Source organism: Vulpes lagopus, chromosome 11 (genome assembly GCF_018345385.1).
Source record: "Vulpes lagopus strain Blue_001 chromosome 11, ASM1834538v1, whole genome shotgun sequence".
In the NCBI taxonomy this organism is placed as follows: Eukaryota; Metazoa; Chordata; class Mammalia; order Carnivora; family Canidae; genus Vulpes; species Vulpes lagopus.
Window position 1 is genome coordinate 68822215 of NC_054834.1, and position 26363 is coordinate 68848577.

The 26363-nt window shown below is 57.4% G+C and overlaps 1 protein-coding gene across 2 annotated transcripts in view; it reads right to left on the reverse strand.

Moving 5' to 3' along the window:
- Positions 1-63: 63 nt before the first annotated feature.
- Positions 64-26363, reverse strand: part of CHID1 (chitinase domain containing 1) — a 28079-nt gene continuing 1779 nt past the window's right edge. Inside the window, exons 1-12 of one of the 2 annotated variants that reach the window (XR_005990660.1) lie at positions 19540-19691; positions 18876-19025; positions 18488-18620; positions 17711-17755; positions 17120-17226; positions 16717-16778; positions 13471-13563; positions 9041-9142; positions 8304-8459; positions 707-812; positions 427-469; positions 64-241 (exon numbers count right to left, since the gene is read on the reverse strand). Coding sequence is in view for 1 of the 2 variants with exons in the window: in XM_041773969.1 (XP_041629903.1) it covers positions 143-241; positions 427-469; positions 732-812; positions 8304-8459; positions 9041-9142; positions 13471-13563; positions 16717-16778; positions 17120-17226; positions 17711-17755; positions 18488-18620; positions 18876-19025; positions 19540-19650 (1182 nt within the window). In the remaining variant the exon portion in view is untranslated. Of the gene's footprint in view, positions 242-426; positions 470-706; positions 813-8303; positions 8460-9040; positions 9143-13470; positions 13564-16716; positions 16779-17119; positions 17227-17710; positions 17756-18487; positions 18621-18875; positions 19026-19539; positions 19692-26363 lie in introns of those variants that run through there. The other variant, XM_041773969.1, reaches the window with a different exon arrangement.

Sequence of the window (26363 nt, forward strand, 5' to 3'; positions counted from 1 at the left end):
ATCGCTGGGGCCTGGCTCCCAGGACCCCTTCACCACTGCACGAGGACCGTAGCACACACTGAATGGAAAACAGAAGAGTCTGTATTTTGCATGTCAAGTGACTCCAACGATTAGGAAAGCACCTATCTGCTTGGAGCGAGGCCTAGAGCAGGTCATAAAAGTAGTCGAGGCCCTGGCCCAGCTCCCACATGGACACTCCGACACCCAGCTCCCGGGCCAGCTCCAGCCGTACCTGCACAGACTGGACCAACAGGCAGGCGTCAGCCCCACCTCTCACCCTCTGGCACCCCCTGCCACCAGGCAGTAGCAGGTCAGACCTGTGCTGACCTCCACCGCTCACCACGGCCTCACTGAGGGCAAGGGTCATCATGGGGAGGGGTTATACCTCCTGCTTCACCCCCAGCATCAAGGCCGGCCCACGCGTACCTTCAGAGTTGGGTAGAAGACGATGTGCCTCCCACCACGGCTTCTGCAAAAGAGGACAAGGCTTTGCCTGCTGCCCACCTCTGCTTCTCCCACCACCCACCACCCCTACCCCAAGTGGAAGGGAGTGCTGGCCCCTCCTCTGCTTCCAGCAGAGGTCTCAGATCCCACTGAAAGGCCCCTCCACGGGTCCTATTCTTTGGGCTGGCCCAGCCCTCAGGGGTGGTGGTAGAGCTTGTGCTCCCAGGGGCCCCTGGCCAGCCTGGGCAGGCTCACCCCTCACCTAGGGCCTCCTCCTGGACACTCACTTCTTGTACTCGAAGAAGTGCTCTGCTGCTTGGCTGTCCCAAATGATCCGGGGCCTGTGGTCCTTCAGCATCTGGATGTACCTGGGGGAGGCCAAGGCATGGTGTGGGAGTGGAGACAGCCCCAACAGCCAGAGGGGCAAGGCAGCTGAGGCTGTCACAGCAAGGGCAGCAGGACTGGGTGGCTGTCAGCCCCTATGGGTCTGGGCAGTGCTGGCAGTACGCCCAGCTGTGTGAGGGCCACGTGTGTACCCTGGACCCAGGAGCAATGGATAGGGCTTGGAGCCCTCAGCCCAGGCCTGTGTGAGCTCTCTTGGGGGGTGGGGAAAAGACAGAGATTGGAGCAGCAGCCCCGGGGGCACCTGGAAGTTTGCTACCGTGGGCTACACAGTGGAGTGTGGGACAGTACCAAGAGGCTAGGTGTCCCACCTGGGCCTAATCCTCCCTGCCCCATGAGCATCCATGTGGGCACTGCTGAGTGCCATGGGAGAGGCAGTGGCATCTGCAGCTGTGAGGGGTATTCAGGGCAAACCACAGGCCTCAGAGGAAGAACAGGCCCTGAAGGGGCACTCCCAGTGGTCCTGTGGCCCCCCCAGCCTGGCTCTGGGGACAGAAGGCTGCAGCAGTGGTTTCTGGGCCCTTCCAGAGGCCAGGATATTCTGGGGTTGCCTTAAGCCTAGAGCAGCACTTTCTGACCGCTGGAGCCAAGGCTCTGAGGCTGCAGAGGACAGGGGGCTTCCCGAGGTGCAGATGAGTCAGTAAGGCACAGTCAGTGTCTGTGTGCAGTCCTCCCTGGTGGCCACATGGGGGCAGGCAGGACAGGACGGGCACCTACTATGCCCTGCAGTTCCCACCATCCAGAAGCATCCAATGATCAGTAATTAAAACACCCCTCTGTTCATTAATATTATTTGGGACTTTTGATCCCGTGCTAGGTGGCTGTGAGAAAAGTCCAGGGAGGCAGGGGGGTGGATGGGCCCTTGGGTTGGGGGCTGCTGAGGCTGGAGTCTGTGTCAGGGTTCAGTCCCTCCCCTCTGGGTGCCCTGATTGGGGCCACACAGGCCCTCACGCTTGCCTGGGAACCACCAAGCAGGCCCTGGGGACACAGAGAAGCCAGTGGAGAGAGGCCCCTTGGAAGGACGCAGAGCAGGGTGCAGATGGAGCCGGATTAGGAGGAGCCGGCCTGGGAAGCAAAGGGAGCATGGAGCTGGGCACAGAAATAAGTAAGAAATATTTCAACAATATGACCTGAGTGTTTCCCCAAAATCGGCACGTGCAAGGCCTCAGGTAGAGAGCGCACAGCTCCGCTCCAAGGAACTGTCCAGACCAGGCCAACTCACAGAACGTGGGTCAGTGGTCACTGGTCATGGCGGGGGGGGCAAGGGGTACTAAGAGGGTCCTGGGCTTTGTTTTGGGTGAAGAAAATGTGGGATTGAGGGGCTGGCTGCACAACTTAGTGCCATGCTGAGTTTTGGGGTGTGCAGGGTGTTTCCGCCCAAAAGTGACAAGGCTCAGATAGGTGGGCTCCAGGATGGCCAGACAGGACTCTGCATAAGACCTGGTGAAAACACGCCATAGAACGCAGTGACACCCAAGAGAGGATATTCCTGGGCCTTCCAGTGGGGGCAGCAGGGGTCGGGGCACAGAGACCACCTGCAGGCTGCTTAAGAGAGAGGACCCAGCAGGAGACAGAAAATCAGGGCATGTCTGTGCAGGACCCACCCCAGCCAGGGAGGGAGGACCCCGAAGAGGATGAGAGGGGCGCAGGGGCCCCCTCACTCCCAAGGAAACTGGCATGTGGCTTCTCGCCTTCAGTGGTGGGGCCTGAGGTCCCCCTGCACGCTAACAGGGACCCCTGCCCCTACAAGACCGGAGGCAAATGAGAGGTTGGGTTGAGTCTAAACCACCTGTGCTGGACCGCTGCCGAGCTGGCCTTAGGACCTACACGAACCCCAGACCCATGACCTCCCAGGATAAGAGGGCCTTGGCCTGATAAACACAAAGGGTGGGACCCACATGCCCAGAGGCCTCTCCTTGTCACCACTCCTGTTGTAGTCAGAGCCACCATGCCCTAGCCCCTGCCAACCCAGAGCTCCCTTGGAGTGGCTGCCCGACTCGGCATCCCTGAGGGCCCCATGGTATGCAGCTGGGGCCGTGCCCTTGGCGACAGTCTTCTTGGGGTGCAAAAAGTAGGGTCTCCCTGATGTAGGACCACACCATGAATCCAGCGGATGCCAGGCCAGCTGCTTCTCTGTGGGTGACACAAGAAGCCTGGGTGGCAGGCCCCACCCACAGGCAGCAGGACTCCCCCAGCATGGCTGGGATGGTGGCCTTCAGTAGGACACAGCAGCCACAGTGGAAGATGCCCACAGAACTGTGCCAATGGGTGCCCTGAAGCCAAGCAAGGTGCCCAAGGAGGTCCAAGATCCAGACAGGAGCAGGGCATGGAGTCGGACAAAAGGCCACGGAAAGTCAGCCTCTCCAGTCGGCTGGAGTGACACGAGGTACAACAGAGCAACACCAGCAGAGCAGCTGTGCCTGCGTGGTTCACCCCACAGCTCCCTGCCCACGGGGCCTCATGTGGACCTGCAGTCCTCAACCGGAGGGAGTAGGAGGCCCAAGGCTGCCACAGGGACTGGCCTTGCAGGGAAGCATCCATCCCCAAGCCCCTGCATGCCTGTGACCCCTGGTGTCCTGGCTCTCGAGACTGCCAAGCATGACCTGCCCTTTAGGGACCCATTTGGCTGTGCTCCAGCCAGGGCTGGCTTTAACTGGGGTCCAGGGGAGGATCCCTGAGCAGGGGCAGGAGAGGCCCAGCAGGGTGGGGGCTGCAGGCCCCAGAGGACATCTTGGCCTGCCAGGGAAGTAAGACAGCCTCTCAGGAAAGGAGCTTTGCAGGCATGGGGACCTACAGGTCAGTACCTAGACCACCCCACATCCTGGGGTGGGTGTGTGTTTCACAGCTACCCAGACTCCCCAAAGCTGGGAGTCACTGAGACACAAAAAGGAGCTCCATGATCACAAGAGGTCCATGTGTTGCCCAGGGATGGCCAACAGAGACTAGTAAGTCCGGAGGGGAACTGAGCCACTGCAGATCATAACCCCCGCCCTCTGGGGCACCCTTGGCAAGGCCCAGAGCCCAGGCCTGGCTGGCAGAGGCCAGGAGACCACATGTCAGGCCTGAGGGAGCTGGCCTCTTGCCCCCGCCATGGGCTCTTGGCTCTGAGGCTGAGCAGATGGTGAGGCGGCTGATCCCGCACTCCCTGGAAGGGACCAGGGACACCTGCCACAAAGGATCTAGGTCCCAAGTGTCGGAGAGGCCAAGTCAGGATGGCAGACGACCCTGAAACAGGTTTCCCAGGCTTCTGTCAGCATGAAGGCTGAAGAGCCTGAGTGACTGTGGGGCTCCGCTGCACCCCATACTTGGACTGACTGCCTGGAAAAATCAGGTCAGGGGCAAGGAGGTGGAGTGAGACCCAGAGGTGCCTGAGGGGCACCTCCCTGTTGGTGTTGCAGGGGTGCTCAGGCTGGCACATGGGCCAGCACCCATCACCCACTGTGTGTCCTCTGTTCTTACTAGGAGCTGCTGCTGTCCTTGGACTGGAGCTCTCATCTCTGGACTGACCTGGGGGGTTGTGACCCCTCCCTAGGCTTGACCCCGTCTCATGGAGGGAGGGGACGTCCCTCCTGATCCCCTCCACAGGGGTGGCTCACTGTGACATGAACCCCAGGGAAGGTACTGTGTGGGAACCGTGCTCTGCCTGAGACCCCACTTTAGTAAAGGTCCCCTAAACGTGAATCCAACTGCGTGGGGGCCTGTGGGGAGTGACCACATGGAGGGCCGCATGTCTGCCCCTCCACACCTCATTCGGGGCTCAAGGCTCAAGGACCTCGTGTTGCAGCAACAGCCATGACTGTCCCTGGGACAGTGAGAAGCCCTTCCCCAGGACCCCACCCCTCTACTGCAGGCACCCTACCATGACCTGGGGCGCAGCCTCTCCCGCCCACTGTGGAGGGCATGGCCCCCAGCCTGCCAGGATCCAGGGGGTACCTCCAAGGGAGGGTAAAGCCAGGCAGGAGGCGGGCCCCCTGGGGCACCTGTATCCACCCTGAACCCACTGCACAGGCACATGGCACATCGGTGCAGCCTGTGCCCTCAGCCTGAGATCGCCCAGGAACAGGGGGACGAGCAGAGGGATAAGAGGGGCACGAGGAGAAACCCAGGAGCCACTATAGGACCAGAGTCTCTTGCCTGGTCTCAGGGCACCAGGCCTAGTCCCCTTCTACAGCGGAGCAGGTGGAGGCCCGGTGTGGACAGGAACACAGCAAGGTCCTCCGTGGAGGTGATCTGGGGCAGCCCTACACTATGGCCCTCCCTACAATCAGACATTACCCCTGCTGCTTCAAAATCCTCAGCCTCAGGTCACCACCTGGAGGCTGCAGTTCTGCACCTGTCTGCCTGCCACACACTGGTCACTTTCACCCAAGGCCCCTCAGCCCCTCTCTATAGGACCAACCCACTAGGCAGGACCAAAGTGGGTACCACTGCCTGACCCCATGTGCCCTGGAGGTGCATGAGCCACAGCCCTGCCACCTCAGCACTGTGCCGGGTCTGACCCACGGGAGGCCCCACTGAGCTGCCACCTGCTCCCACCAAAGTGAGGCAGAGGCAGGGCAGTGGCTGTGGCAGTGGCCTCCTCCAGCCTGACTGGGCAGGGCAGCAGGTTCTCACCTGACACGCAAACCAGCCATGCCACTGAGCCCCTAGACCACTCTCCAACCAAGCCACCGCCCTTAGACAAGCTGGAGTGGCACTGCCTCCCTCCTCTGACTCCCACCCGGACCTATCAGTGGGGCACAGCTGGGGAGGAACAGGACAGGGCACAGCCTTCCATCCCAGGCTGGGGGACAGCCAGAGCCCCGCATATCTGAGGGCAGGTGGTGTGTGCACACATACTCACACACACCTTTGTCATTGAGGCCCTGTCTTCTCACCTCCAATGGTCAGGGGCCAGACACTCGCGGCCAGTGGAGGCCGCCTGTCATATGTCTCAGGCTGGGCGTGCATGGGGTTCACTGCCAGACTGGGGTTAACAAGCCTGATGAGGGGCCACTGGGTAGCTCAGTTGGTTAAGCGGCTGCCTCTGGCTCAGGTCATGATTTCAGGGTCCTAAGATCGAGCCCGGCATAGGGCCCCTGCTCAACAGAGAGCCTGTTTCTTCCTCTCTCTGCCTTGGCCCCTGCTTGTGCTCTCGCTCTATCTCCCTCCCTTTCTGTCATATAAATAAAAATCTTAAAAAAAAACAAAACAAAAACAAACAAACAAAAAAAAAAAACAAGCTTGATCCACTCCACATGCTGCTGCAGGCCCACGTTTAGTTAATAAACAATAACTCTCTCTCCCTGAGGTGGTGGCAGAGATGAACTGTGTCCTTCAGATTCCAATGCTGGACTGCAGACCCCCAGCACCCTAGGATGTGGCCACATCTGGAAATGGGGCCTTTACAGAGGGGGTTTGAGGCAACTTGGGGTCACTGAGGTCCTAGTAAGAGGAGGACATCCTGGGGCTCCTGGGGGGCTCAGTGGGTGAAGCATCTGCTTTCAGCTTAGGTCATGATCTCAGGGTCCTGGGATCGCGCCCTGTGTCGGGCTTCCTGCTCGATGGAGAATCTGCTTCTCCCTCTGCCTTTGCCACTCCCTCTACTTGTGCGTGCTCTCTGTGTCTCAAATAAGTGAATAATATCTTTTAAAAAAGAGGAGAACATCAAGATACAGACACGCACGAAGGGACGAACCCATGAGGACTCAGGGCACGGCCATCCACACATATGCAGAGAGGCCTCAGGAGGACCCCACCTGCCTTTGCCTGGACCTTGGGCCTTGGCCTCCAGGATGGAGGACAGTGAGTGTCTGCAGTTTGTACGGTAGTGCTGGCTGACTGAGCCCCTCAGGATGCCCCTCATGGGCATTTCTACTTGTCCTGGAGGCCCAACCCTCAGAGCAGGAGGGGCTTGGAGGAATCAGAAAAGGGGCAGGAGGAAACAGGGAAGCCCCCACCCCTCTGGGTAGGCAGCTGCAAGCACCCCTCAGGACCCTTGAGTCTAGCCAAAGGCCAACCAAGCAGCCCTCCACCACGGAACAGCTGAAGGGAGCCGCCATGGATGACAAGTATGGACAGCCATAGAGAGGCCTGGTGGGGCAGCAGGCCCCAGCTGATATGTCACATCCCTGGTGGTGGCAGGTCTGCGGGGTCACCTACAGAGATGCCCCCCTCCCCTTCAAGGACAGCTAGCTGCAACAGGAGCACACCCAGGCCACAGGGTCTGAACCCAATGTCCACAAACAGGACAGTTCTCCAGAAGAGTGGCCAGCTCACATGGTTTCCAGACGCCCCAAATGAAGGCTGAGAAGATTCAGGATTGCCAAAATGCCCAGTGCCCCAAAAGGCACAATTCACAATGTCTGGTGTCTAACCTGGTCTGCAGAGCTCTGGCCAGACAGATGCACAGGCAGGAAAGCTACCAGCTAACTGGACCCAGGGCAGGCCTGACTCAGGGAGCAGCTGTCACAGCAGAGCCCACACTTGCAAAGGGCAGGAAACACGGAAGAAAAAGCCCAGCACCCACTTCTGGATGTGAGCAGGGAGGGGACAACACCTGAGGCACAGCACACAAGTGACCAGGGACCTTGACAATTCTGATGCAAATGAACAGAAAACATACAAGTGTCAGTGGGCAGGGAACACATCGACTGACCAGGCACACATATTTAAGGGCCCGAAAGAGAAAAAGAACGGGACAGAGGGGATCCCTGGGTGGCTCGGCGGTTTAACACCTGCCTTCGGCCCAGGGCAGATCCTGGAGTCTCGGGATCGAGTCCCACACTGAGCTTCCTGCATAGAGCCTGCTTCTCCTCCCTCTGTCTGTCTCTGTCTCTCATGAATAAATAAATACAATCTTAAAAAAAAAAAAAAAAAAAAAGGACAGAAAGAGTATTTGAAGAAACTAGCCAAAATTTTCTAAATTTCATGAAAAGTATGAACATACAGGTCCCAAAAACTCAATGAAAATCAAGTGTAAAACACATAAAACCACACGAAGGGACACCAGAACCAAGCTGTGCCATCACTGTCTCATTGGACAGGTTGTGGCAAGAAGATGGAAATGGAATAACCTAGAATCAACCATCCAGCAAAAATATCTTCCAGAAAATAAAAGCAAAACAAAGCTGAAAGAATGTGACACCAGCAGAACCGAAAGGCAAGAGACCTGAAGGGCTCCTTGGATGCGAGATGACCCATGAAAGTATGCACATGTGCAAGAGCCAAGGGCCTCCCAGGCCAGGCCCACCTGCCACTTGTACTGGGAAGGCAGTCTGCACACCTGCGGACAGGGCGGCAAGGGGCATCCCAGCTGAGGCCCTGGGGAGGTACCCGCCCCCCCAACCTGACAGGCTCAGCCCTGCCAGGCCGCTCCCTGGCTCTAAGGCACCACCTGCAGGAGACACTGGAATAAAGGCCCCAGGGCGCAGCCTGCACAGGCAGCCACCCTGTGTTGTGGGGGGCCCTGGGCTTACCTGGCCCCAGTGACAGGCTCGCGTGCATCCCTGGAGGCTGCATAGTCCATGCCGTAGAGGTTGAGCCCCAGGAGAATCTTGCTCCGCCACTTGGACTTGGGGTCCAGGACCTGGACGCAGGCTCGAACCCAGGACAATGGTGCATTGGGGCCAGGCCTGCAGGAGTGAGGGAGTGGGTTTCAGCAGTAGGCAGAGGTCATGCCGTGTACTGTGGGCACTCCAGGCTGCGGCAGGAGGTCATGCGCAGTGGAAAGGAGGGCAGCAGACAGCAGGCCTTCTACAGTGCCTTCCAGCTGGACATCTGTCCACATCTGCTAGGCCCTGGCCTCCGGGGTGGGTGAGACTGCAATGGGTAGCACTGTGACACTGCCTACATCCAAGGCTTCCTTGGAGGCAGCAAGCCCTGCCGACAGGAGCAATTCTTGGCAACAAGGCAGGCCCAGTGCCAATGGCCACCATGTTGGCACAGATGGCCACCCCAGGATGGTCTTCCCATGAGGGCTGTCCTTTGCCCTCTATCCCATGCCCTGAAAATGTGAAGGCTGCCCAATGCAGGGGCAATTATGGGCTTCAGGACCCCCGTATCCCTGGAACCAAAAGCTGATAGAAGTGTGGCCTTAAGCATGCTGGTGGGAAGCCAGGCTATGCCCCTCTGCCTGTCCAATGTCCAGGCCCCAAAGAGAGCACTCCTGCACCAAGTCATGGAGCCCACCGGGCCCCTTAGTGCCTACACTCACTGCTGTGCTGTGGGGTAGTCATAGGTCATGAGGCTGAAGCCATCCAGCACAGGGGCCAGCTGCTCAAACTCCTTGTGTGTGAACATGCCCAGCTGGTCAGTCCTGCAAAACGATAAGCAAAATTACCACTGCCCATCTCTCACAGCCTGGCCAGCCCTGCCCCAGTGGACACCCTAGTCCAACTAAAGACACAGCAAACTGGCTGTAGGGGCTCCCAGACCATGCCCCATCCTCCCTCCACTTTTGGGGGACTGCAGGCCACTTTTTCTGGAAAGTAACATGTCACTTGGGTATGCGGCACAGCCCTGGACGGAGTCAGGGCCACATTCCAAGAGCAGGGGTAGGCTGAGAAGGCAACATCAAGCCCAATGTTGGTGGTCAAGCAAAGGCTCATTTCCTGCCTGTCCCTACCCTCCTCGCTGTGTATCCAAGGGCGAGACCAGCCCAGCTCCAGGATCACCCCATTCCCACAGGTGTCCATCTGCTAGCCTGCCTGCTCTGCCTGCAGCAACCCCTAAGAATGCCACATCCTGGGGGGGTGTGGCTTTCCACACTGTGAGTAGAGACAGGACCCCTCTTCTTAGCCTGCACCCCAGGAACCCTGGGCAAGTGCGTCTCACTGTAAGGACCTCAAAGATGGTCATCCAATGGGACACAGGTGACCATGAGATACTATCTCAAGGCAGCCCCACTCCAACCCAGGGCAGAGCTTCTCCAGCAGCTGCCTTTTGGGGAAGCAGCCAGGATGCCAGGCCCAGGGACCCGAGACACGGGGCACCTATAAGACCAGAAGATAAGCAGTGCTGGCAGACCACAACCTCGTAGTCCCAACTCAGTGATGAGCATCAGACACAATAGGGTGCTGAGGGACACGTCTGGGGGCAGATGCTTTGCTGCGCCAGGACAGCCATATTCCCTGAGGCCACACTTGGGACAAGGCCCCCAATGTAAGGCGGAAGATTCTAGAGCCCAGCAGAAGGAAAACAGGCAACAGGTGGGTGTGTGAACACACCTCGTACCCTCTAGGATTCAGCCCTGGGGTGCCACAAGAACGGCATGTATATTGGCTCTAGGAAGACACTTTCCATTTCAAAGGCTCACCTATCTCCAGGTGAGACATTCACGGAGGAACCCAGACACCTAGGCCCAGCCATTGCTGGATTCAGTGGCTCAGGAGGGGAGGCAGGGCTGTGGGCAGTGTGGTAGTCCAGCGGGGAGCGCACCCCTTAGTCCCGTGTCTTAGTCCCCACAGTGCCCAGGGGGGCATCTGGTGCTAGACACCTTCCCTGCCCACCCAGGGTCCCAGAAATGCCAGGATCAGGTGTGCGGGGAAGGTCAGCTGGGAACAGGACTCAGGCAGGCAAGGGGCAGTGAGAAATGAGCTGGGAGGAGGCCTCCAGGTGGCAGAAGGCCTCGCGGCCATGGGCCCACCAGTGCTCAGAGCAGACATTCCTGATGACGAACATGGAGGTCGGGGAGGCTGGTTTTTCAAGGCCCTTCTCCCATTAATACTTTGTCCCAAGAAGTCCACAGCATAGAGATGCCTGCCGGAGAAGTCTGGACCAGGCTCACATCAGGCACAACTACTGGAGTCCCTCCTCCTTTGCCAAGTTCAGCAGCTGCCCAGTCAGAGGTGCTTTAGGCTTCATGGAGTCTGTCTCCCAACCCAACCTTCCCTTGTACCCAGCTGGGCACCCTTCCCGGGGCATCCAGCTCCTCCGGACAGTCCTCCACACACGTACCAGCCTACCACAAGCTTGGCCCCTACACCTCTCCTCCTGGGATGGTCCTGCTGGTCTGCCAGATGCTTCTTGCTGAGGTACCTTCTTTCCAACCCTGGGTATCTTTCCTTCCTAGAAGGCTGGGCAGCCATGCAGCCCAGCGTGGCTGCCTGAGACTCCCACAGCTACCTGAAGTGGGGGAAGGGCACTCCAGGTGGGGCCCACAAATATCCTGCAGCCCTGTTCCCCCTCTAGATGGCTAGAGAGCGCATGTGCAGTGTGCCTCTAGTTTCCTCAGAGAGGATCCTGTCCCAACTTCTTAGTCCTGTGGCCACAGGCTTGCAGCTTGACCCTCCCTGCTATCTTCCCCAAGACGCCACAGACCAGCCACCTACTAGTGGTAAACCCCAAGTCCTGCCCCCCACCAGCCACACTGCCCAGCCCCTGGACGCCACCCCCAGAGCGGCCCTGATAGAGCAGCTCAGGGATGGTATGTGGAAGACAGAGGTCACTGACCCTACTCTCGCTCTCAGGGCACCCACGTCGGCTCCTCATAGGCCTGGTCACCCAAGCCCCTGACTGCCTCTTGCCTGCTCAACCCTGTGGCTCCTCCTCCAGCTGGAGCTAGTGTCTCCATTGGTGTAAAAGCTCCAGAGTGCCAGCTCCACTGGAGGCAGGGCTGTGACCTTGGGGGCAGGCTCAAGGTCAGCATGGCTACCAGAGCCCAGAGTCCCAGACACAGGCCCACAGCAGAGAAAAGGCATCACAGGCCTGCAGACCCCCTCCCAGAGCTGTTATTGTTCAGTGTGCCAGCAGCCAGCCTTTGTGAGGTGAATGATGAGCAGGATTATGTTCTGCAGCAGAAGACGTCAATAAGAAGCATTTATTGGGCTTCTCTGTTGGGGAGCTGTCAGCAAGTGTGTGTGTGGGGGGTTGATGTCAACAAGATGAGCTCCTGCCGGGCACTACCAGCCAGAGCCCTGGGGGAAAAGCGCTGGGCTGGCATACAGCCAGGACAGCACAGACCAGGCCCATACACCCCCCAACCAGGTTGCCTAGAACCCCCACCCTGAGCCCCGACCACACTGGCCATGTGGTCTGCATACCACCCTTCAGCTGCCTTTGGAAGGTACATCCTTCCTTGGTGGCCACAGGGTGAGAGGCAGGCCATCCACTTCCTGCCTAGGTGCCAGGAGCTTGGGGGTAAGAATCCCTGGACACAGAGGCGCCGGCAGGAAAGATGTACCCCACTGCAGCCTTCCAGGCCAGGCCCAGGGAGTGGCCCTGAGGGGCGTCTAGCACCCGACGCTCCCACTCTCTCCAGCATATCCTCTGTACCTCTGCCCTATGTATGTGCTAGAAGCTGCTAGGCTCTACGGAGAGGGCTGCAGGCAGGCACCCCAGCCCCACCAGCCCTCTGCCCAAGGAGATGCCCCCAGACTCTGAGGAGCTTATCTCCTGCACCCATTCCACAGACGGCTCCTGACCACAAAAGGCGACAGGGTCTTAACCTGGCCAAGCACCCCGTTCCCCAAACCACGCACAGAAACTGGGAGACCCAGGAAATGGGTGCCAAGCACCGCAGCCAAGCTCACAGATTCTAGAGGGTCTGCTCCTCAACCTCCCCAGAGCAAAAGCTGCTCTTCCAGCCCCAGCTCTAACCTCAGGTGGCCATAAGAGCCTCTGCCTCATTGGACCGAGCCTCAGGACACACAAGTACCCCCCCACACACACACACACATAGATATGCACATGTGTTTGTACATGTGAGATGAAGGACGGACAGGTGGGGCTCCAGCTGGGCTCCTTCCTAGGCTGAGCAGTCTGCCTCGCTCCAGGAGGGAGGTGCCAGCATGTGGGACCCTCCCCACTGGGGACCCAGAAAATGTGGGGAGGACACTCAGATAGCAGGCCAATGCCCAGGTGATGCAAAGGAGCCACATGTACAACCCATGGTCTCTGCCGGCATGCAGCAGGGACGGTGGCGCCTGAGGGCCAGGCAGGTGCTATTGACAGGGAATATCTGTCTCAGCTGCTAGAGTGCCCCACAGGCACTTCTACGAGCCCATCAGCCTATGAACCACAGCTAGAAATCACAGGCCCCAGCTCCCCAGGGGAGTATCCATGTTGCTCCCACAAACTGGCACACCATCCTGCTGCCACTCCACATGGTGGGGGCCCAGCGTGGACCTGCAATCTCCTCCCCAACAACACCCTCCCATTTGACCTTCGGTCTACCCCTGGTCCTCACAACCCACCTGGAGCATCCCTGGTGCCTAGCACCGGTGACACCCTGGGTGGAGGGGACGTGGGCCTAGGCTGCCTATTGTTCCCTAGGTTCCAGAAGGGCTGCCTCCACCAGGCTGGGAAGGGTGAATAGTCAGGACGGTGAAGGAGGTGGTGTGACCACACAGTCTTGACCTGCCTAGGGCATGGCAGGTTTGGATTCATCCTAAAGCCCTGCATTGTGGTGAAGCTCCAGGGCTGCAGCCGAGAATGGAAGTGTCTAAAAGATGCACCCCTCAAATTTGTGAACTTCTGATGTCTTTTAACACTTGGGTGGAAGGGCGTAGCTTTCCACTGCGGACCTGTGAAGATGTGCTGTCGTGGCTGACTTGGGTCCCCGTCTCTAGCTCCCAGTGTCTATCCACCCGGGGCTACTGTTGACCAGGAAGGATCTGCCTCACCCCCAGCAAGCATGGCACTTACCCTGGAGTGACGGCCGGAGGGATGACCAGGATAGCCAACAGCCGGGCTTGGTGCAGGGCCTCAGCCAGGTGGGTAAGCATATGGATGAGGCCCCTGCAAAGAACCAGGAGATCAAGAACAAGAGGTTGGGCCGCTGGACCCAGACCCGCTACAGGGCACACACCCCTTCACGGGCACTTTCTGCCCTAGAAGGTTCCAATGTGGCCCCGTGCACTGCAGATGCTCGACCACCAGGGCAGCCCAGCAGGTCCTGTGGGGGTTATTCTCCACCCAAACTGGGCCTGCTCAGAACTTGGCTGGTCCCTGTCCCTCCTCACTCAGGGTCACCCTGGGAATAGCATGGGAAAAAAGGGGTGTCTGGGCAGCACCCCCACCACCTCTGGACTCTCCCAGACAGTGTGGCCAGAGGGTGAGAAAAGACCCACATGCATGTGCCCAACATGCTGACCTGCCATTGGCCAGGCCAGCGCAGGCCACGAATGCCAGAAGACTTACTGGGTGCCACGTATCACCTGAGAGGTGCCTCAGGACCAGCATAGTGAGGGCAGCTCCACCAACCAGGTCTTGACTTGAGGGGGAGTCCTAGCCTAACACCCCAAAGCACAGGCCTCAACTACCCAGCCCCCCTCATGTGGCACCCCCCCCAGCATGGAAGACATCCAGACTCAGCCGTCTGTCTCAGTCCTAGGTAGGGGGCATCCCCCAGTCCCGGGGCACACGGAAGTAACACCTGGGGTGGGCATCAGGTATCACTCTCCTCTTGTGCCTGGACACATCTCAAAAGGAAGTGGGCCAGCAGGTAGGGGAGAGAGAGGGAGCTGGAGTCATGGGCTCCTCTGGCCCCTAGAGGCATGGCAGGTATGCCCAGTGGAATGGGGACTAGCTCGGCTCCAGGGACCACCTATCAGGCAACTCCCCTCCCCTCAGGCCACACAGTGAGGACAAGGACCATAAAGTGACCAGTGTGCATGAGCCCTGAAGGTGGCAGGCCCAAGCTCCGTGTGTTCCCTCTGGTCTGGCCCTAGTCTGTAGAGCATGGGGAGTCCATCCTCCACACACAGCTCAGAGGGTCTAAGGCACTGAGACTCTCGCTGGCAGGGACAGTGGGGCTATCCTGGCCACCCTTGCATGGCCAGGGTGTGGGGCCCAGTGCCCACCTCCAGGCCCCACCCCACACAAGTGTGCAGAGTACAGCTGCAGGTGCAGCCCCGGCTGTCTTGGCAAGAATAGGACGGGTACATCTAGATCACGGCTCAGCAGGAGTGATCTCTGGTGTCACGGTGTCTCTCCTGCAAGGAGGAGGCTTGGGGTATGGTCAAGCCCTTGGGGAGCATGCGCCCCATCAGCTCTGCCCATAGATGTCACACTGTCTGTAACACTGTCACTGTCACTTGCTTTCCTGGCTTTCTGGATGGCCCTAGGACTGCATGTTTATGAGAAGGCAAGGGTGGTCTTGTGCCCCTGGGGCAGTACCCACCAGGTGGGAACCTGTGGCCACCTGTGCCCCCACAGAACAGGCTGCCACCCTAGGTACGAAGGGAGGGGACCAGGCCACTCACTAGAGCTGGGCACCATCCCTGCCTGCTCCAACTGCTCAGCCCACCTGGTCCTCTCCAGAGGACTTTTGTGGGAGGGAGGCCTGGGGGACCCAGAGTCCAGGGTGTCATAGAGATGCTGTACCATTGTTCCTGCCATTCCACATAGGCCATGTGCCCCACAGCATTTGTCCACAACGGCCTTTCCAGGCTGACTTTTGCAGACAGAAGCAGTACCCTCGAACACCTAGCCACAAGCCTCAATGAGGGTGACATGGCAGGGGTTGGGGGGTGGGGAGAGGAATGGCCTTGTGAAATGTTCTCATCATGCCATGCCACGCCACAGCTTGGCCCATTCTGTCCTGGGAGACGGCTCCCAGGTAGCAATGTGCCCAGAGACATCTGTCACGCTGGCTGCTCTCTGCTCCATCCACCTGGCCCAACTGCCCCGCTGGCTGCCCCCTCATCACATGCTTGCTACATCTTGGCTGCGGCCCAGGTAAACCCGTGCTGCCTGCTGCAAACCAGGGCAGAATGAAGCTGTCTGGTAAGAAGCTTCAGGGGAAGATCCTGCTCTTCCTGCTCAGAAGGTGCTGGGAGGTTGCCTCGTCAGGGCCGTTGCCTTGCAAGGATCACGGCACAGCCTTGGGGGGATAGGTGAGGAGGGTCTCTTGGCCAAGAGCTGGGGCCCCTGATGTGCTGGCCCTGTGCATGCACAAGAAACCCCTCAACTTGGCTCTCACAATCTCTACCAATTCTTCCCCCACAAACTGGGCCTCAGAGCCTTCCCAGGAGTTGGGGCTTGGGCCCAAGTGGGGTGGGAGCTCCCAGGCATGCCTGTCTCCAGGCACAGATGAAAGCCAATAGCACACCCTCCACCTGCACCTGGTGAGAGGAGACCTGCTTGGGTACGCCGCCTCTGAGTGGGCAGAGAATGGCCTGCAGCTGCAGAAGGCCAGAAGGGGGGCCACCCTAAGCCAGAGCTCGCGCTGAGGCATGGAGAAAGAGGGGGTGGGGTGGGGGGCAGCTTTGAGCTGGGAGTCTTTCAGGCAGAAAAGGGAAGGGATGGCTAGTTCCAGAACTGGGGGTAGCTGGCAACCAGCCTCTGCCACCCCCAGCACTATGTGGGTTACATCACTGCTCCGCCAGGTGAACACCCAAGATACCCTGGGCAGGAGAGCTTGGTAGCCGCCCTGTCCTTTGTGGGGCTGACCCCCTATGTCCCTGCCAGAAGAGGGTGGTGGCTGTTGCAGGTGACACCTCACCACTCCTGCCTTGCCTGGTCACTGTGGTCACAGGCAGGTGGGTGCCACCACAAGGGGAGCACGCAGAACCTGTAGGCCTGGGAGGCTGATTCTTGTCCAAGATAACTGTTGCCACACTCAACGGACCTCTTCTCAATGTCCCTAGGAAGGCTCCATCATACTCAGCAAAGGAGTTCCTGCTTATGCCCAAGCCTGACATTGCCATCACTGCCTGGGCCATAGTTCTCCCACACGGCATTCTTGGGTGACGCTTATCATACTCCCTTTACCATCCATGCAGGCATCCCGGCTGACAAAGCAGCATGGTCAGAGCCAGACGCTGGCCCTTGGCTGTTTCTGAGGTGTCATCCCTGCCCCCAGGTGTAGACTGTGGGAGGAAGACCCTCCCCACAGTGGCCCTCCCTCCAAGACACCAGGGGACCAGGAAGAGCACAGAGCCCACTCACACATGCTTCTGGCTCAGCAGCTGGCTCCAGACCTCCACCACGAAGCCGTCAAAGTGTTGGCTCTGAAAGGCATAGGGCAGTTGAAGAGGTTCCAATGACCTCAGAGGGATAGGTGGAAAGGCAACAGAGCCGGCCACGCAATGAAGTCATGGCAGGCTCAGAAGCCCCTCTGAAGGGAGCAGTGTGGGGGTCCCCACAGGAGCCAGGAGCAGAGGGATCAGCCCTCATGTGTCCTGTCTACTCATATGCCTCTCCAACCCCAACCCCTGGGGGCCAGAAGGGCCAGGAGGGCAGCGGGCAGCTGGGTATCACCTAAGAAAAGCCTCCCCAGCACGGAGGACCTCTGTGCTCAAGAGGAAGCCTAGGACAGCCCGTGTTGGCCCCATGCAGTGCCAAGGCTCACCTTGGCCACCTGGACCATGGTCTTGCCAAGCTCTTCTATCTCGTCCTCACTGTCCAAGACGTTCCGGAAGTCCTCATGAGTCCAGTCCTCAAACAGGAGTCGGGGCACTTGGGGGATAGACCCACACAGCGACTGTGACCCTTCTGTACTTGGCCCTGCCCTCAGGGCAGCCCTTGGCCAGCAGAGTAGAGTGACCACACCGCTGAGCACTCACATGGCCTGGCAAGGGAGGGGCATCAGGTAATGCCAGCCTCTTTTTCCCCTCACACACCAAGTCACTGAGTGCCCAGACCCCAGCTCCTCTAGCTCCTCACTGCCTGGCTCCTGCTGGACCGTCTTCCACCCTGATGGGTCCCTACCTGGCCCTACTGCCCATGGCTCCTTCTGTTCAGCTGTCACCTGCTCCCCTGCTCCAATCTCTAGACCCTACTAATACCACTGTACTTTGGGAACACCCTTGCCAGCTGTGAGCTCCAGGACTGGGCAGGGTAGGGTTGGCAACACTCTCAGCCTGGTCCTGCCAGGGCCTCTACCTCACAGCATGTAGCTTAAGGGCTAGGTACCCTAACAGCCCAGGCCCACTGGACTTACCTATACGTAAGCCCTTGGCCTGCTTCCTGACTGCCCGCATCCACCCTGTAGGACAGGAAGACAACAGTCAATGCTGGGGCACAGCCCCTCACCCACATGAAGACTCACTCCTCCCCCAATGTAGAGAATGCTGGGGCCCCTGCAGCGGAAGTGCAGAGGGGAAGCAGCAGGAGAGAATCTGTAAGTCAACCTCCTCCTCTTCCTTTCTCCCTCCTCCCTTCCCCTCTCCTCTCCCTGCAGAGCCTCCAGGGCAGGTCAGACCACTGGGCCACTAGGCGGAAGGAGATGGTGTTGGCCACATCTGGAGAAAAGTGGCCTCCGAGGGGGCTGGGACTGTTTCCTGGAGCTAAAGAGTGCCCAAGGTCCAGGTCCCATTGCAGCCCAGCCTGTGTCCTCTGACATTGCCCTCCGTCCCAGTACTGAGGGACGGCCTTAGGTCTTGGAATACCAGAAATAGCTAACACACCCTCTCTCTAAACCCAAAAGGGGGGATGGCTATGTAAACTTGGGTGCATGCTCACAGAAGTAGCTGTCAAGACAGTTGGGCCCTCCTGGACACTTCCTCCTTGGACCCTGTGTACAAACTGCCAATGGGGACAGGGCTTGGGCCAATGCCAGATAGTCTCTCTCTCTCTCTCATACTCACACACACACACACACACACACACACACAAAACGAGACAGAGGGTCACACTCTCACACTCACACACATACAAACATGCGCTCACACCCTCCTGGGCCCTCAGGATGAGCAGAGATGAGCAGCAACATGAGAACCTTGGTCCACGTCGTGAAGGCCTGTGACCTCGAACATCTCCCGACCTCGCCGCTTCAGTTGCAGCCACACAGGTGAGATCTGTGTGAACTTGCCCCCGAAGACCTTTGCAACATCGTAGCCATGGCTGTTCCACTGGCAGAAAATGGAAAACAAGTGAGCACGCTTGCAGTTGGGGACAAAGGGCCCTAGAGACTGAACTGGGACACCACAGGATCACCTATGCCACATGCGACGAGCCCCCAGAAAACTCTTGGGACAGCTGTCACTTCGTCGGGAGGCCCCTCTACCACTGCACTTGCACAGCAGCAACCCAATGAAGTGAGGACACAGATCCCAGTGGCCACCTTGCCTTTGAGATCTCTCTCTCTTCCCCAGGGACTTGCTTACTGGAGTGACATAGCCCAGGACGTCCCCAGCAAAGTGCCTCTCCCGGGCCTTCGGTGAGCAGTAGCTACGATGCTCCAGAACCACATCCTCAGCCCTAAGCTCCGTCACCACCAGACCTCGGTCTTGAACAGGTTTCTCTGAAAACTGAGTCTAAAACAAAAGCAACAGGACAAAGTAGTCAGGGCCTGCCAACCACACGTAAAACATGGGACCCAGAGGAATAGCAAGTCTTCTGATCAGCCAGGCACTGTGTCCTGTAATGAATAAGGTGCTGCTGACCGGAGACCACCAGGAAAGACCCACCCTTGAGGAGCTGACAATCCCTGAGGACTCACTCTCCCATCCCAGAAAAATGGCACAAAAGCACAGCCCGTCTGTCTGATCTGCTTGACCAATGCTCTGCAAGGCAGGATGGGAGTGTGAGCACGGGGAGAAGCAGAGGCGAAGTGAGGGCCAACATCTGGGCCAGTAGGGGTGGGCACACCATCAGCCCCAGCGCCATAAGTTACTCCCTCCCAGGCCACCAGGAGGAGTCCTGAACACTACTAGCTGGCCACCTAAGGAGGCCAAGGCCCTAGCCTCCCGGCTTACGGAGTGTTACATCACAGGCCTCAGCACTCAACCCCAAGGGGCAGGAAGAGGCCAACCCCCAGACCACCCCTACCTTCTCCAGCAGCGTCTTTGAGGCAGCCTTTTTGGCGTCTGACTTTGACAGAGTAGTATGAACAGAGCTGCAGGCCAGAGCAAGCCAGAGCATGCTGAGCAGCATCCTCATGGTGGAAGTTACAGTGCGGTCCAACTTCGGGGGTCAGGGGGCTGTAGGGAGAGCAGAGCACGTGACCACCAGGAGTGTGAGGTGACCCCTCTGCCAAATGGAACACCTCATAGGGCCTAGGTCCTTGTGGCACTAGGCTGGGCACTGGCCCCAGGACAGAGCCGTACCCTGGGCCCACCCTGGCGGCCCTCCCAGCCTCTGGCACTGCTGGGCCCTCCTTCCTCAGATGCCCAGAAAGGGGCCTCCCTGCTGCTAGTCAGTGCCATCCCCCACTGCCTCAGGGCTACCCTTACCAGAGGCAGCCAACCAGAACGGTGGCTGCTTCCCACTGACCCAAAGAACTATGAGCTACTAGAGAGATTAAGTGTGAAAGAGCAGTGCCACGGAAAGGACTAGAGGAAAATAAGAGTGTTTGCCTCTGTAAACTCAGGATAGAGAAGGCTCTTCCAAGTACATCAGCAGTGTGGAGGTTAAAGAACACACCAATGGAATTCATTACGTAGAAATGTGACACTTTCATTTAGAAAACGCAAGTATAAAGAGATAATAAACCAGAAAAAAAAATTAGAACATACTTCACAATGTGTTCCTATCCGTCATCTATTCATTATAAGCAAAGAACTCTTACAAATCAAGAATAAGACGCTCCAATAAAAAACGCTCTGCTACAAAAATACAGGAAACGAAGGTGTAGTCACCTCTTACTCCCTAACACCCACCAGGTACCCCACACAGACATGCTATCTAGATACCCTGTAAAGCCAGGCATACCCCATAATAGAGATACTGTGTAATACAGACACATTGTAACATAGAGATACCCCATAATGCAGAAGTACCTCACGTTATACACACCCAAGATACAGAGATGCCTATAGCACACACAGATGCCCTGGAATCACAGAGACACCTTGGAATACACAGAAACACCCTGGAATACACAGAGATTCCCAGAATACACAGAGATCCCCTGGAACACGCAGAGACCCCCTGGAATACGCAGAAACAGCCTGGAATACACTGATATCCCCTGGAACAGACAGAGACGCCTTGGAATACACAGAGATCCCCTGGAACACGCAGAAACAGCCTGGAATACACAGATATCCCCTAGAACAGAGAGAGGCGCCTTGGAAAACACAGAGATCCCCTGGAATACGCAGAAATACCCTGGAACACACAGAGATTCCCTGGAGCAGACAGAGGCGCCTCAGAATACACAGAGATCCCCTGGAACACACAGAGATACCCTGGAATACACAAAGATCCCCTGGAATACACAGAGATCCTCTGGAACAGACAGAGGCATCCTGGAATATACAGAGATCCCCTGGAAGACACAGAGATCCCCTGGAATATGCAGAGATCTCCTGGGACAGGCAGAGGCGCCCTGGAATACATGGAGATCCACTGGAATACACGGAGATCCCCTGGAATACGCAGAGATCCCCTGGAATACACAGAGGCACCCTGGAATACACAGAGATCCCCTGGAATATGCAGAGATCCCCTGGAATATGCAGAGATACCTTGGAATATGCAGATACACCCTGGAACAGACAGAGGCGCTTTGGAATACACAGAGATCCACTGGAATACACAGAGATCCCCTGGAATATGCAGACATCCCCTGGAATACGCAGAGATACCCTGGAACAGACAGAGGTGCCTCAGAATACACAGAGATCCCCTGGAACATACAGAGATCCTTTGGAATATGCAGACATCCCCTGGAACAGACAGAGGCGCCATGGAATATACAGAGATCTCCTGGAACATACAGAGGTGCCCTGGAATACACAGAGATCCCCTGAAATACACAGACATGCCCTGGAACAGACAGAGGTACCCTGGAATATACAGAGATCCCCTGGAACACGCAGAGATCCCCTGGAATATGCAGACATCCCCTGGAACAGACAGAGGCGTCATGGAATATACAGAGATCCCCTGGAATACACAGAGGCACCCTGGAATACACAGAGATCCCCTGGAATACACAGAGGCACCCTGGAATACACAGACACCCCCTGGAACACACAGAGGCACCCAGAATACACAGAGATCTCCCAGAATACACAGAGATCCCTTGGAACACGCAGAGGCGCCCTGGAATACACAGAGGCACCCTGGAATACACAGAGATCCCCTGGAATACACAGAGGCACCCTGGAATACACAGACACCCCCTGGAACACACAGAGGCACCCAGAATACACAGAGATCTCCCAGAATACACAGAGATCCCTTGGAACACGCAGAGGCGCCCTGGAATACACAGAGGCACCCTGGAATACACAGAGATCCCCTGGAATACACAGAGGCACCCTGGAATACACAGATGCCCCCTGGAACACACAGAGGCACCCAGAATACACAGAGGTCTCCCAGAATACACGGAGATCCCTTGGAACACGCAGAGGTGCCCTGGAATACACAGAGGCACCCTGGAATACACAGAGATCCCCTGGAATACACAGAGGCACCCTGAAATACACAGACACCCCCTGGAACACACAGAGGCACCCAGAATACACAGAGATCTCCCAGAATACACAGAGATCCCTTGGAACACGCAGAGGCGCCCTAGAATACACAGAGCTCCCCTGGGATGTGCAGAGGCACCTTGGAATTCACAGAGACACCCTATAACACACAGAGGTGCCCTAAGCCCTAGAAACCGCACCTCAGCCTCACCAGCAATCACAGGAGCAGACACACAGTGTTGGTGAGGACTAAAGAGAATGATACTGATGGCGCGGACCTGGGACAGCAGCAATTCTCAAGAGCTGTTGCTGGGAATTCAATTTGTGAAAATCTTTTGGATGACAATCTATTCATAAATATACTTTCCAACCTAGGTTTCCTTTCACAAATTACACTTTGGGGGACTTCTGCACTTACATGGAAAACACATAAGGAGGTTCATCACAGCACCGTATAAACAGATAGATTAACACGCACTTCCGTACCCTGTGGACAGGCACTGTGATGCTTGCAGTGCACCGGTCAGTGCACATGTTACAAAATGTACATATGCAACAGGATCCCAGCTTTATGTAAGAATCCCCATGTGTACATATACCTACAGAGAGCACAGAAAGGGTGATGCTAAAAAGTAAAAGAGGAGGCTATCTGAACTGCTGATCATTGTGTGTCTTTTTGGCTTTAGCTGTATTTTCTGGCCTCCCTACCCTAGACTTCTATGAGCTTGCAGTTTACTTTTAGGTTCTGCCTCCACCCCCTCCCCCGGCAATTCCGCCTCGTTTTTCACTCAAGGCAGTCAAGGAACAAGCAGGCCCAGGCTGACTGCAGTCCTTAATGAGGCCTTAAGGTGTGTAAGTGTGAAGAGTATCTTGGTCCCCAGATGCACAGCCCTGGCGAACTGCCCCTTCCAGACCACCTAAGGAGTCACTTAGTGGCAGAGCCAGAGGAGACCCTGCAGGCCCCGGGGAGCCAGCCTAGCCTCCTGCCAGCAGGCAGGCATATGGCCTTTCCTCTGGCTATGGGGTCTCCAGAGCCCCAGTCGGGCAGGGTGCACCCTGTCAGGTGCTGGCAGACAGGATCTCCGCAGGACTCACCCCCTCATCCCCTTCACCCTGTTGACGTCCTGGCCAGAAGCCTGTTTTCACCTCCTCCAAAACCTCCTTTCCAGCCACTTCCCTTCATGGTGCACCACAGGCTGCACAGCTTTGGGCTGTGGGGATGGATACAAAGACCCAGGCCCAGATTGCCATCCTCCCCCCACCTCCTCAGTGACACTTCCTGGCATCAGAGTCATCAAGAACAACAGTCCCCGCCCCCTCCCATCTTGGGGCCACAGCTCTGACTTGGGCTCCCTGTCTCAGCCGAGGGCAGGTTACACAGAATACACCTGGTCAGGCTTACACCTCAGCTGCCAAGCTATGAGGGGCTGACTCTAGGAAGCCTGGCCCCACGAGGGCAGAAAAACAACATGAACAAACATGTTTGCATAGGGGGCTGCAGAGCTGAGAGGACAGCTGTGCGTGCAGGGACAACTGCACCTGCTAGTAGGAGCCATGTAGAGTAGGGGGAGGATTCCTCAGACAGGCACCCCCATCTTTGACCCTAGGCCCCTTGGGTCCACTCCATGACCTCAGGTTCCTCCTCAGCTCCAGGGTGGAGGCTGGGTTCAAGGACGGAAGATATGAGAAACCCAGTAGGAGGGCGGTCCTCAAGCCATCCACAGTGGCCTGGGGTGTGCCCCAGCAGCCTTCTCACCCTTGGTCCACGGCCTGCCACCCCACCTGCTGCCTGCCCACCCAAAGACCCCTCTGCTTGTGGCTCACCTGCTCCTTGACCTGTGATTTCACACTATGGGGAAGGAAGAAAGAGGAAAGGGTGGAGATGGGACTGGTCTGGAGGAAGTGAGATGGATCCCCTCTGAACCCAGTGGAGGGGGCAACAGAAAGAGCCAGACTGAGCTCAAGGTCTGGTGGCACTGAACTGTGCCTGGTGGCCAGCCCTGGGATGAGGCGTGATGGCTTTATGAGCCAGCTACTCATGAATGCCGGGCTACTCCCTAACTGGCCACGAACTTTTCAGACCTGACACAAGATGGTGAGAACACAGCAGATGACCTGCCATGACATGTGGGGTGCTCAGAGCAGCAGTGAGGCCCCTTGTCTGGCACCTCTGATGGCTCCCTGCTGTGCACCATGGGCCTGGCCACTTTACCTGAGGCCCGAGGACAAATTCTCCCATCGTGCTCTCCACAGAGCCCTGCTCTTGCGGCAGTTTCCTCCACAGATGCAATGATCTCCTTTAGGCAGCAAGGGGCCTGCAGAGTGTGGTGTGGAGTGACCGCTTCAGGTCTGTGATCACCTAGTGGGCCTGTGGGAGGCAGGCGTCTCCGATCTGCTCTAACAACGGAGCCCCACTATTCCAGGGACTCCAAGTGTGCTGACCAAAAGATACCAAGTCACAACAGTAACTTTCAAATGTTTTGAGACTCACACTAAGAATGTGCCATAGCCCAGGACATGTGTGCATGTGCCATATGTGCATACATGTACGCGTCAAATGAAAGCCGCTAACCAGAGCTAACCCTGCTCTGGGATGCACTGACAATTCTTCTATTTCGTTTTTAAGAAACTGATTTTAAGGGGGCCTGGGTGGCTTGGTCAGTTGAGTATCTGACTCTTGGTGTTGGGTCAGGTGATGGTCTCAGGGTCATGGGATCAAATGTTGGGCTCCATGCTCAACGGGGAGTCTGCTTTCCGTCTGCCCCTCCCCTCACTCGTGTGCATGCACGTGTGTTCACTCTCTGAAACAAATGGATAAATCTTAAAAAAAAAAGAAAAGAAAATTGACTGATTTTTATCCATCAATTGGTCTCATTATTCAGTAATATGCAGTTTGAGAAACACTAACCAACGTGCCCTGCGTGTCGCCAAAACGCGGCTAGGCCATGAGCCAATTTTCTGATTGAGTAGGGCTGTTCCTGCACCAAGTGTGATAAAATGGTCAGTCACACACATTCTCGCCTTTAAGCACAAGTCTCGGAGCCAACTATATTCCTGGGTGAGGTGTGAGTGCACTCTGGGAAGTGAAGGCAGTGGAAGAGGCAGGATGAGCACAGCCCTGGGACATTTATTGACCACGTGTCACCCATCAAAACCCGGGACACAGGAACCAAAGTAAATCCCACTCAGAGGTGAAGGAGCTGCAGTGCACGACTACCGCACTACACTAACTCAACAGAGCGATGGACGCAGGACGCCACAGACAGCTCATGGTCCAGCTGTGCCACCAACCCAGTCCCCTGGCTCTGTGGGAAGCAAGAGGCCACCGAGTCACCCTCCAGTGTGAGAGGTCTACAGCTGTTGAGGCCCAGGGCCGAGTGCACCCCAACAAGCACCAGGCCACCTGCCCCGCACTCTGGCCTGGCCTGGCCTCTGGGGACAGCAGTCACACCCACCTCAATCACAGGAAGCGTGCTGCTCACACTTGTCTCTTACTCAGGTGCTTACTTACTCCCACACCCTCTTGCACAAACTGGCTCTCACACCGCCACTCTCGCACACTCATTCTCTCACAGGTCCCACAAGCTCACGCCTGCATGCTCACACACCAGCCCCTCACGCTCACACCCCGACACACCAGCCCCACTCTCCCTCACACTCACACCCCTTCTCTCACAGGCCGCACACGCTCACACTCTCTCACACACCAGCCCCTCACGCTCACACCCCGACACACCAGCTCCACTCTCCCTCACACTCACACCCCTTCTCTCAGGCTCCACACGCTCACACTCTCTCACACACCAGCCCCTCACGCTCACACCCCGACACACCAGCCCCACTCTCCCGCACGCTCACACCCCTTCTCTCACAGGCCCCACACACTCACACCCTCTCACACACCAGCCCCTCACGCTCACACCCCGACACACAAGCCCCACTCTCCCTCACACTCACACCCCTTCTCTCACAGGCCCCACACGCTCACAGCCTGTCTCACACACCAGCCCCTCACGCTCACACCCCGACACACAAGCCCCACTCTCCCTCACACTCACACCCCTTCTCTCACAGCCCCACACGCTCACTAGGTCCCACAGCTCACGCCTGCATGCTCACACACCAGCCCCTCACGCTCACACCCCGACACACCAGCCCCCACTCTCCCTCACAATCACACCCCTTCTCTCACAGGCCGCACACGCTCACACTCTCTCACACACCAGC